Here is a 12,789-nt window from a genome sequence, read left to right as displayed (position 1 = left end):
CAAAATATTAACTGTATTAACATTTTTAATTAAAAAAAAAATCTTATTTTAATTCAAGAATTGTACATATTTTCATTTTTAAGTTGACAAATAACTTGAAAAAAATCAAAATACTACTAGCAGTAAATATTTTAGTATTGGATTTAATAGAGATGTACGAACAGTATAAAAAAGTTTTACACTTTCGTTGAATGAGAATATATCATTCTACTATACCATATAAGTTATTTAAAATTTTCAATCTAATTTGACATAATACATGATCGGCATTGATTGATTGAGGGTGTAAAATTATATTACACAGTTAGTACATTTTTTTTTCTTTTATAATTTATATGAAAACCATTTAAATAAGTTTATTCATATTAGGCGGTAAAGCTGGAAGAGATCCTTGCCATCTCACCCAAGTGCTCTTGGGTATTCATATTATTTTTTTATTCATCAATAAGTTGACAAACTAATTATTATACCAATTAATTTCCATTCAATGGGCTGAATTTTCGGCTAAAAGATCAACTACCTTCTTAATAATTTTTTTGGTTGATAATATTCTACTTTTGGCAAATAGAACTTAATAATAATAATAATAATAATAATAATAATAATAATAATAATAATAATAATAATAATAATAATAATAATAATAATAATAATAATAATAATAATAATAATTCTGCCTTAAAAAACTAATTTATAAAAAAGTTAGACATTCATATCCATGGGATATTGATACTTTGACAAATATAATATTTCCATAAAAAAAAAATATAACAATATAAAAGAAATTGAAAGAAAATTCATTATTGCTCAGTGCTCACTCAGATTGATATTACAATCAGAGCTTTATATGTATGAAGTAACTAACTTGCCTTCAAGGCAGTTAAATAGAAAACAAACTATGTGAAGGGGTCCTAGTGTAAGGCTTTAGTGAAAATGTATGAAGTAACTAACTTGCCTTCAAGGCAGTTAAATAGAAAACAAACTAATACAAACTATGTGAAGGGGTCCTAGTGCAAGGCTTTAGTGAAAACGTTTGTAATCTCTTTGGAGGAGTGAATTACTCCCTCCGTTCCTTTTTAAGTGTCGTTTTAGCAAAAAGCTCTTCCACCAAAATAGTGGATTATTAGAATTAGTTTTTCTATTATACCCTTATTTAATTTTCTCTTTCTAAATAAATTCAATCATATACTCTCTTTTTCCAATAATTAAGTGAAAATTTTGAGGTGGAGTTATTGAAAAAATAAGGGTATAAATGACAAATTATAACATTAAATTATAAAATGACACTTAAATAGGAACAAAAAAATTCTTCTAAAACGACACTTAAAAAGGAACGGAGGGAGAAGTATCTAATAAATTCTTTTAGCCTGAACTTTGTCACAAAGTATGTGGCAATCTATTTCTATATTTCTATGTGTTTAATGCGTTTGTGGAATATTAAGTTATTTTGCAATGTGTATGGCCAACTTATTGCCGCAGAAAATAATAATTGGCTTGGTGTGTTAAAGACCCAGGTCTTGGAGGGGAGACATATGAGCCATTGTATTTTGCAAGTAGTATTTGCATGAACACTATATTCTGCATCTGATGAAGATCTGAAAACTGTGTTACTTTTTGCTCTTCAAACAGATTAGAGATTATTCAGGTAGAAGCAAAAACCAGTTGTTGATCTCCGTGTTTCTTTACAAGAATCCTAGTCAAAATCTGTGAACAAGACTATGTGAAGAAGGAGTCTGATTTAAAGAGTTGTACCTTGGCAGGTGCAAGTTTCATGTATCAAAGAATTCTCATTGCAGCTTGTAAATGAACAAACAGTAAGTTTGGAGAAAAACAAACTTAACTTGCAAACAACAAAATTAATGTCAGGTTTGGTGTGTGTTACATACAAAAGATTTCCTATAAGACAACGAAAAGAAGTTGAGTTAGAAAGATGATTTTTGAGTCTGTGCCCAATTTGTGGCGAGGGTCCATTGGTATTGGGACATGCTTGGCACCAAGAAGTTATGCTTCTGAAAAAGTTGCATTTTCTTTGACAACATGCCTTGAGTAGATCTTGGAAATATTTTAAATTACCCAGATCCTTAATGATGAATTTGACATCCAATACCTATTTTAAATAAGAAATGTCAGTCATATTGTTATCAAATGTTATACTTTTGAACTGAGTAATTATCAGAATGCCTAGCAAAACAGATATGAAATTCTAATGAAGGAGATAAGAACATGAAAATGCACAAGAATCAAACTTCATTCCCACAGACTATGCCAATGTTTTGTAATGGAACCAGAGTTGATGATGAACGAAGAAGCATAACTTGTTGTGGTGGACTTAAGCTTCTGATGCGGTAGAGAAGGGGATGACCTACAAGGTTAGCACTCTAACGTCCAAGTCAGTAAGAGAATGAGAAAAAAAGAGTGAGTGATAATGGATTTGACTACCCGAGAATTGACACGTTTTCTCTTAAATAGGATAAACGGTTAACAACGGTATGAGTGGATTAATACATGGATCACAATCATCTGTCAGATTGATCTGACTGGTAAGCAAAATCCTAATGGACGAAATTTTCTTTTTTCAAGGAAGAAAAGTATAAACGTTTTACGCATTTTTTTGCATGCGATGTACTTTTGGGCTTTTCGTTTGAGCCTTGGGAACAAGGCAGAACAAACCGTGTTAGAATTTTGGTTAGTCCTAACTCATCTGCAAAATCGAATTGGAAGGTGAAGATTGTCCTTACTTATAAACACAATACATGTCATGTTTCTAAGCAACGTGAGACTAAATCTATCCCTTCAAACCCAATACAATGAAGGCGATGGAGGATGCAATGAAGGCAAGGTAAATGCCGCAATTTAGGCGACTAGGGGAAGACCGCAATGAAGGCGAAAATTCCAACATGCACCCTTAGGTTTGGGTCTCAATAAGGTCGGAGTGTGGACGACGTGGAAAACCCACCAAGTGATCTAAGCTCTATTTGATAAAAATAGCGGTTGACTGATGAATTAGCTGATAGTTTATAGCTTATGACTAATAATTGATGATTGATATCTTATTGCTTATAGATGATGGCTGATGACTATGAGTGAGAATATGTCAGGCCAACTAACAGGAGTCTACGACCTAATCAGGTCATGTATATGTCAGAAAACACAAACAGTAGGTTCCCACACCCCTTCCCGACGCTGAACCGCCACCTGATCCTGTAACGGTTGAACCACGACGTTCTGGTCGAATATCTCGAGCACCAGATAGATATTCACCAGACAGGTATGATTCCTCACATACTTCTCTGACTGCCACACTCCCTAGCATATCTATTCCTACTTGCTATTCACAGGCTGTTAACGATGTATGTTGGATAAAAGCAATGAATGAGGAACTTCAAGCTCTTCAAGAGAATTTCACATGGGATATTGTCTCTTGTCCTCCTGATGTTAAACCCATTGGTTGCAAATGGGTGTATTCTGTGAAATTGAATTCTGATGGGTCCCTCAACCGTTTCAAGGCTCGCTTGGTTGCCTTAGGAAACAAGCAGGAATATGGAATTGATTATGATGAGACATTTGCACCGGTTGTCAAAATGACATATGTTTGTACGGTACTCTCTATAGCTGCTTCTAACGGGTGGATTCTTCATCAATTAGATGTGAAAAATGCTTTTCTTCATGGTGACCTGGCGGAAGATACTTATGTGACTCCTCCTCAAGGTTTATTTCCGTCATCTAAGGGTGTGTGCAAGCTCAAACGCTCCTTATATGGTTTGAAACAAGCGCCTAGAGCATGATATGAAAAAATTTTGCTCCACTCTACTTGGGTTTTCCTTTACTCAGAGTCAGTACGACTCTTCTCTATTTATTCATAGAACATCTACTGGAATTGTCCTACTTCTTCTGTATGTTGATGATATGATTATTAATGGTTCTGATCATGCTTCCATTCAAAGCCTTAAACAGCAGTTACAAGCAGCGTTTCATGTGAAAGATCTTGGTAATTTGCATTATTTTCTTGGTCTTGAGGTTCATTCTACATCCAAGGGCATATTCCTCCATCAACACAAGTATGCCACAAATTTAATTTCTATGGCTGGTCTGCAATCGACTAATCCAATGGATACTCCTCTTGAGGTTAATGTTAAATATCATCGTGATGATGGTGATCTGTTGCATGATCCCTTATTGTATCGTCAACTCGTGGGTAGCCTTAATTACTTGACTATTACTTGCCCTGACATATCATTTGCTGTTCAACAAGTAAGTCAATTCATGCACTCTCCTCGCCACCTTCACTTGGCAGCAGTTCGTCGTATAATTCGTTACTTGAAGGGAAGCTCTCATCGTGGTTTATTCTTTCCTACTGGAGTTCCTCCTAAATTGAGTGCTTATAGTGATGCCGATTGGGCAGGGTGCCCTGATACTCGACGATCTGTCACTGGTTGGTGCATGTTTCTTGGCTCTTCATTGATCTCATGGAAAAGTAAGAAACAAGCGAGAGTCTCTAAATCTTCTACTGAATCTGAGTATCGTGCCATGTCTGCTGCTTGTTCTGAAATAATTTGGCTTCGTGGTCTTCTGGCTGAACTTGGATTTCCTCAAATAGAGCCAACTTCACTTTATGCTGACAATACAAGTGCCATCCAAATTGTTGCGAATCCTGTTTTTCATGAACGCACCAAACATATTGAAGTTGATTGTCACTCAATCCGTGACGCTTATGATGACAGAATAATATCACTTCCTCATGTCAGTACTCAGTTGCAGATTGCAGATATTCTTACCAAGGCTGTTCCGCGTCCACGTCATCAGTTTCTTGTTAGCAAATTGATGCTCATTGACAAGCAGCATCAATTTGAGGGGGGATGTGAATAGGAATTAATTTAAATGTAATTATTTAGTGTAATTACCAATATAGCCCTGTAACCTTTATATATACGAGAAATAATAATGAGAAAAGTATCAAGCCAAGAATTGTTGACAACCTACATAGGTCATACTAATTTTTTTTAACAAAAAAAGCATAGGCTCTTTCATAAGCCTATTTAATTAATAAGGCTAGGTCACAACCCATAAAAAAAGTCTTTTAAGCCTCTTAGGTTGACTTATTTAATTAAATATGAATAACATCTTAGACTGTGTGGGTTAAGTCTAACTCATCCTTGCTAAACCGTCTTGTAAAGTGTGGGTTGTCCAAACTAATAAACACTATAAAGTCCACATCTTTAAACAATGTGAGACTAAATCCAGCTCTTCAAATTCAACGAAATGAATGTGCGGGAGGCTTCAATGAAAATAAGTTAGATGCCGCAATTTAAATGCCTAGGGGCATACCACAATAAAAACCACAATAAAGGGGCAGAAATTTCAACAAATAAGAATAATTAGATGGATTCATAACAAATGGTACTAGAATAAGTCTATGGACTCATTCTTTTCTAATTGAATTAAATGTGCCTACTTTAGCTAGCTTAAATTATATGGTTGGGTTAAACGTATATTTATTTCAATGTTGCAGCTCTTTGGAATCTTAACTAGTTTCACGTTAGGCTGTTTTTTTGAGTTATACCCAAAGCTACTTTCCCTTTTAAAAAACAGTTTTAGTTCTACTAAATATTGCTCAAGAACCAAGTGCTTGTAAATAACTCATTTATTCACCTTAAATGCCATGAAGAATCCTCATATTTCACCAACTGCTCTCACAAATTCTGATACTGTGTTTTTTTTATCTCCTACAGTAAGTCATTATTATTCTTGTTTGACACTTCCTTGGATAATAAATTACTACATAAATTTGTGAGATTGTTGTAAATTTCCACAAAAAAAACTAAAGATGACCTGCAGTACAAAGAATAGGATAGATAACACTACTGAATCAATTCAATTTCTTAACTTACAAGTTACAACAAGTAAACCAGAAATCAGGTAAAAAATTCAACATGACCTGCAATTTCTCTGCATATTAGCTTCGATTCACTAGCTAACTTGATGCTTCTCGCAATTGCTAAACCAGTTAACTTATGAGTAGATGCAGGTTTATAAGACTCAACCTGTTCGGTACACCCCAACAACAAAGCTTCCCTCGCCGGAACCACATTCTCCCACCAAAACTCTCTAAGAATCCCATGTATTATATCCCAATATCCCCGTTCCCTGACGACCCGAAATATAGTGCTTCCATTCGGCGTCCAACAATACAAATCAACCCATTCAAAATCCATAATCTCCATTAGACCTTGAACTTGAGGCATGTAATAGAACGGCATCGTTGACCACGGCAATCCTGCCTCAGGCTTACCCTTATTATAAGGACACTTAACTTCCAATATCCCTGTACCCAAAACCCCGTCCGGTGAGGCACCAAGCCAATCATAAGACTCCTTCGAATGAACTGCAAAACCCATCGAACTCACCTCCCGACCCGTTATCTTCTTATAATTCTCAACCGCCACTGTCTCATTCAACATCCCCCAATCCATTGCGTTTCTCTGAGAAGCTTGAATGATTTGAGACTCCGAATCAAACACTTTCTCGCGCCACAGCTCAGAACGCCGCACGCCTTTCCAAAACCCTAACGCGGTACTAAACGTACTTGTTGTTAGTTTGTCCTTACGAAGGGCGAACCACTCGTCGGAACGTTGCGGAACATCCGCAGGTGAAGCGAATGCGGTAAATGTAGGGGACTGAGTCAAAGAAGTTGTTGAGGTAGTACTAGTAGTACCTATGGATAAATTTCTACAATTTTGTTTTCCATATTTAATTCTTGTAGGAAGTGCTTTGTGAAGAAAGCCACTGAATTTAAACACGTTTGAATTGCATGTTGCTGATGAAATCTTCATATCCATTCATTCAAAAATTAATCAGGATGTGAATGAAGTACCTAACTACCAGAAAATAGTTAGAAAATCGTGTTACAGATATAAGATTACGGATTTAATTACAAAAAATGAGAGTGTTTTCCGCAGGAAATTAAATTTACTAGTTCTATGTTATGAATCTTAAGCGCGTGATTGCGGTGCGGAGTGTAGCTGTGTTTTTTCAACCGGTGGTTATTGTGGTGCTTAGGTTAAGGGAAATTCGAAAGAAGTAAAAAAATGGAAAGAGGAAAACCTGGAAGAGTTTGTAGCTGTTTCTGGAGGAATACGAGCAGCTCCGGCTGGGTTTTCCGGCAGGGTCAGTTCGGCGCGTTTGCTATACGATAAAATCCAGCTTGTTTCGGAAGGCAAAGGGGGTGGACACTGGACAGTGATGATGGTGTTTTCAAGACCAAGTGGGCTGGGCTTCGGTTGATAATGTATTTTATTAAAAAATGCTCAAATAAAATGGATGGGATTGCTGTTCCCACCACCATAAAAATCACAATTGTCCTTATCTTTCAGACGCACCTAAAATCATACCAATAAATTTATTACAAGTGAGACATTTTTATTTTATTTTCAAAAATATTCAAAGATACATCTCTAAATTTTAGAGATATATTTTCAAATTCTAAATATGTATGTTAAAATTGAAATTGTCCAATGAAGATGCTTGTTTCTTTAAGCTCTTTTGAGTTCTTGAGATGAATGAGTTTGTTTGTTATTCAATTTGACTTTATTTTAAAGATTTTTGTTGTTGTAATTTCTGAAATGAAACACTTGATCACTTGATCTCTAATTAGCTTTAATTTCCTCTTTCATTTTAATTTTAGTTTTTTATGATGGACTTGGAATTATTGTTCCGATAATATGTTTTTCAGTTTTTGGTTATGTTCAATCTGAAATTTTAGTGATTCCGTGTTAATTAATATGCATTAAAAGATTATGGTGTTTATGTATTGCAGTTAATGATTTTTGTCTGTGTCTAATTTTTTGGGATTTGGATCCTCTCATGCTATCTCTCTCATGTTTCTGTCATGCTATCATCTCAACCATTTATCCATTTCTTTCTCTCTCCTTTTTGTACTATTGTTTCTTCATGGTGTTACAATCAACCATTGGATTAGGAAAAGGAGAGAGGGCTGCACCAAAACAGCATGAGAGGATCCAAATTCAATTTTTTGTCAGGTTTTAGGAAAAACAAGTTGGCATTTGATTTTTTTTCTAAAGGCCACACTTTACAAAAATACATTTCTAGATGTTTTTTTAGGCAAAATAGAGGTATCTCACTTGCAACGACTTTGTTGATGTGATTTTAGGTGCATCCGAAGATGCATCTCTAAATACAGGAAAGACATTTTCGAGTTTCTAGAGGTGTGTAGCGCATCCTTAAGGGTGGAAAGAACATTCCCCTAAAATAGAAGTATGTTTTTTGGGAAAACAATATAAATTTACCCCCTCACCCCAACTATTTTACATTGACTCTTACTTAATTAAAATCATCAAGTTTACTCTTTTTGAAATTGCAAAAAATTCACCTCACACAACTTTTCAGGTTTGTAAACGTATTGCAGTGAATATAATTTTATCGGAGCACATCATTGCAATTGATCCGATTAATAAATTTATTCGTCGAATTACTTTTTTATTTTCTGGATTATTGACCAGAATGAAATAATTTGGTATGCAAATAATTTTTTTCTGGTATTCTGCATGAGAACAAGATGAAGATCGATTAAGCTAAACTAAATGTTGAGTTGTGATGGGGCTTTGATTCCAATGTGGTGGACTGAGCTAACCTACAAGGTTATCACTCCAACGCTCAAGATAGTGTGAGAAGTGAATAGTCGAGCTTAAAATAGGAGAATTTATACTTGGGAATGGGCACTAATTTTGCTTTTATAGAGAAGTATGTTAATAATAGAAATGCGAGAAAGGAGGCGTGGAAGGCAGATGACTGTAGGATGGGTCTGATGCCATCTATTGACTATCTCTAAGGGAGTCACGCGTAATGACTTGATTTATCTTAGTTATCTTTGCCATGTTGTGCCTTCCCCAAGTGTTGGGCCTGGCGCCCTACTGGGCCTAGGCGACAGGCCCAAAACAGGTGTCCCCAAGACTTTGTCTTTTGTTGCAAAAAAGGAAGGATTTTATAATTGCTATCTTTCATGTTGAGGAGAAAGATAATAACAGACATGTTCCCCTTATCTCACCGATTGTCATCTTATTGCCCTAGGAGGCTATAACGTCACCTCAAGGGTCATAAGGAAATCTCAATAGTTGGTAGTGGAGTATGAATATGTGGTTCTAAGCCATTAGGTGAAGTTGGTAGGTCTTCAAAGGGTCTTTAATATTTCTTTTGTTGTTCTGCATATTGAATTTCCTGAGAAGCTCTTTTTCTTCTTATTTTAATCTCGGGGATTTTTTGGGTGTGCAAACTAATCATATTCTTGTAAAATTTACTTGTTAGTTTGATCTTTATATGTTTGATTTATCATTCATACTCATGAGATCGAGCCTGTGAGTTTTTATTTCTTTATATTCTTCTTCATTAATTATAGGGTTTCTGTATACCTTAGAGCTTATTCGCCCAACTATCAAGTTGCAGCATTTTCTTTATGATTTTACAAACATGATTGCTTTTTCTGTGTCAACTAGGAGAAATGCCAAGGATATTTTTGAAGTTTGGGTAAGTTTGGACACATTAGGGGTTGCTTCTTTCTTCTCCTACGGTGATGTTTTTTTTTCCAAGTTATGATTGATGTAGGCTCGTCTAAGGACTTGGTTGTTCTTCCCCCAACTCAAGATCAAAAGGCATAAAGCCAATATGGCGGGTGTGGTATTCCATTTCATGAATTTCTATTCTCATTGGTTGGTTACGTCCCCCCTTTAATGAGTTTGAGATCAATGTGTTGAATCATTTGTTGATAAGTCCTTCATAACTCCATACTGTGAGCTGGGCTTTGTTAAGGTATTTCAACACTGGTGTGAGTACAAGGGCGGTAAGTTGAAGTTGACCTTGTTCTTTCATCTTTTTGGGGTTCAGAGTGACTATAAATCCATAGATGGCTCTGCTATTATTTCTTTGTGGCAGTATATTAAATACTTTGAGCCTTATTCTGATAGCGTTAAAAACTTAAGGCTCATTTTTTCTTAGTGGTCCATCTCAACTAGGAAGCTCATTCAAAAAGTTTGAACTTGAATCCAAAAGTTCCTTCATCTTGTTCGAATATTTTCGCAAGTACTGGATTCAAGGTCGCTTCCTTACCAAAGTCGGGTTGTGTTATTATAAGTATGAAGATTTGTTTGAGGAATATCAGTACTTAAAAAGTTAATTAGTGTCTTTTTACCAACTTGGGTATGTATAGGGGTTGTTCCCTCTGATCTGCCTCCTATAAACAATTGAAGAGATGTATAGGGGTCTTTTACCAATTAGTGTCTTTTTAATTCAATCAAGGTAGCATTGGATAAGACATTCAAAATCAAAGATCTAGGAAAGTTAAAGTACTTTCTAGACATCAAAGTAGCACACTCAAAGACAGGTATCCTTATATATTAGAGAAAATACCTTGACTTGATAAAAGATTCAGGTTTCCTTGAGTTAAGACCAGTATCTACACCATCTGATCTTGCCATCAAACTACATCAGGACTCCACCACTCCTTACCACGACATTTCTTCCTATAGAAGACTCATAGGGAGATTGTTGTACTTGAATGTAACAAGGCATGGCATAACCTTTTGCACACAACAATTAAGTCAATTTCTGTCAGCTCCTACAATCACTCACTTTAATGCTACTTATAGAGATTTAAGGTATCTCAACACCTATCTAACTCGAGGCATACTTTTCCCTAAAGATTCAACTTTACAATTGCAGGGTTACTCAGATGTTGATTGGGCAGGCTGGGTAGATACACGCAGATCCATGTCAGGCCAATGATTCTTCCTTGGCATATCTCTCATTTCATGGAGAACAAATAAATAGTTGACAGCCTCGCGATCCTCATCAGAAGCTAAGTATAGAGCCCTTACAGCAACCACTTGTGAACTCCAATGGCTCTTATATCTCATGAAGGATTAGCATGTCACATGTACCAAAACATATGTGCTTTATTGTGACAATCAAAGCGCTATCCATATTGCCTCCAATGTTGTTTTCCATGAAAGAACAAAACACTTGAATTGATTGACACGTTATTAGAGAAAATAAAAGCAAAGGTTATCTTGAAGCTCCTCCTAGTCAAATCCAAAGATCGGCTTGCTGACTTGTTCACAAAGGCCTTTCATCCTCAACTCTTTTATGATTTGCTAGTCAAGTCGAAGATGATAAGTATTTACCAACCTTCAACTTGTGGGGGGGGGGATATTGAAGCATGAGAGTAATGAGCATGTGGAGCATGATAACAATACTTGCACATCACCAACTAACTTAAAATACAATTAAAAAGTTGTTAGTTAGTTGTTAGAATTAGTTACTTCAACCTTAAGTTACTTCAACCTTAGGGCACGAACTTGCACTTATAGTTACTATCAAAATAAAACATCTACTTTTTACTGAAACTTTAAAGTGTGTTTAAAAAGTATAAATAAATAAAAAAAGGAAAACTGACCAATAATAAAATTTTGTTAAAGACATGTTGTCACAGATTATCTTTAAATAATATTACTAGTTAGTTTTTACATTTACCACTGTGTTGTATCTATAATCTTTTAGGTGAAGTGAAGTGGCTGGGAATTTACATGGATTCTCTTTTGCTTAGGCAAAAGATTGGCTTATGATGTGTGTTCAAACTTGCTGTGTAAGGTAATTATGGTTAAAGGATTTTTTTTGTTTAGGCAATAATTGGCGCATTACTTATGTTCAAAGATATTGCAAGCAAGCCTTTGAAGCTATCACTAGAGGTAGCGTGACAAATGGTATTGGGAAAATTTTGGTGAGATTAAGAGTTAAAGAGCTTCAAGGATGCGACCATAAAGAACATCATGCGTGAGGTAAATTGTTGCGCTGACAGTTTGGTGAAAATTTGTGCTAGAAACAACTTGAGTCTTCTGCTTATGATAATTGTCTCTATGATGTTCTTAAGATAGTGTCTATGTAGTTCTTGGCCTTCGGGTCGCAAAATACTATAATTCACTTATGGTATCTTATCAAGCCAACCAAGACTTTGATATTATTTGTTGGGTGAGTCTAGGGAACGAGGCTTGAAAATGTCAACGAGACAAGATCTTGACTTCACCCGTCCAAAATTTGAGTCATCTCGCTTATAAACATAATATTTCATTCATTTCGAATTAATGTGGGATTTTAGCACTTTCATACTTGAAACTCAACAATCTCCCAAGCAATTGTGAGTCATCCACATCATTAGTCTTGACCACACTAGAATTCACTTTCGTTCTCCTATCGAGCCAACAAATATTTTGATACCACTTGTTGAGAGAGTCTGAAGAGATTTTTTTTAATTTAATATCAAATTAATTTTTATTTATATTTGTTCATATTTAATTTTTTATTTTAAATTATATTTTATAGGAGTAAATTAGTAAATCATTTTCTTATCCTATCCTGCCAGATTCTAACCCAACTCATATTCAGGATAACAATTTGAACTAGTTAGGCAGGATAAGATAAGTTTCAGGATTAACTTATCATATCCTGTTGTGTCAGCAAACACTGGATTGAGATAGAATATGATGCAAATATCCTATCCTGTCTTTTATCCTGCGCACCAAACGGGCCCTAAGAGTTCAAGAGCTTCCAGGATACGACCATAAAGAACATCATGCGTGAGGTAAATTGTTATGCTGACAGTTTGGTGAAAATTGGTGCTAGAAACAACTTGAGTCTTCTGCTTATGATAATTGTCTCTATGATGTTCTTAAGATAGTGTCTATGTAGTTCTTGGCCTTTGGGTCGCAAAATACTATAATTCACTTC

The 12,789-nt window shown here is 35.4% G+C and overlaps 1 protein-coding gene across 2 annotated transcripts; it reads right to left on the bottom strand.

Annotated features, from left to right (window-relative positions):
* Positions 1-5,830: 5,830 nt before the first annotated feature.
* LOC131603517 (uncharacterized) lies at positions 5,831-7,257 on the bottom strand. 2 transcript variants are annotated; one of them, XM_058875852.1, is made up of 2 exons: positions 7,102-7,257; positions 5,831-6,875 (listed from the first exon to the last, which is right to left on the bottom strand). In XM_058875852.1, exon 2 carries the CDS (start codon positions 6,834-6,836, stop codon positions 5,913-5,915), a length of 924 nt encoding a protein of 307 aa, XP_058731835.1. In that variant the 5' UTR covers positions 6,837-6,875; positions 7,102-7,257; the 3' UTR covers positions 5,831-5,912. The 2 variants fall into 2 exon arrangements, with proteins under 2 accessions (XP_058731835.1, XP_058731834.1); XM_058875851.1 differs by having other exon boundaries at positions 5,831-6,871.
* Positions 7,258-12,789: the final 5,532 nt, after the last annotated feature.

Source organism: Vicia villosa, linkage group LG5, assembly GCF_029867415.1.
Source record: "Vicia villosa cultivar HV-30 ecotype Madison, WI linkage group LG5, Vvil1.0, whole genome shotgun sequence".
Lineage (NCBI taxonomy): Eukaryota > Viridiplantae > Streptophyta > Magnoliopsida > Fabales > Fabaceae > Vicia > Vicia villosa.
The sequence above is the reverse complement of the archived record's forward strand: the minus strand, read 5'-3'. Positions and strand labels throughout refer to the sequence as shown.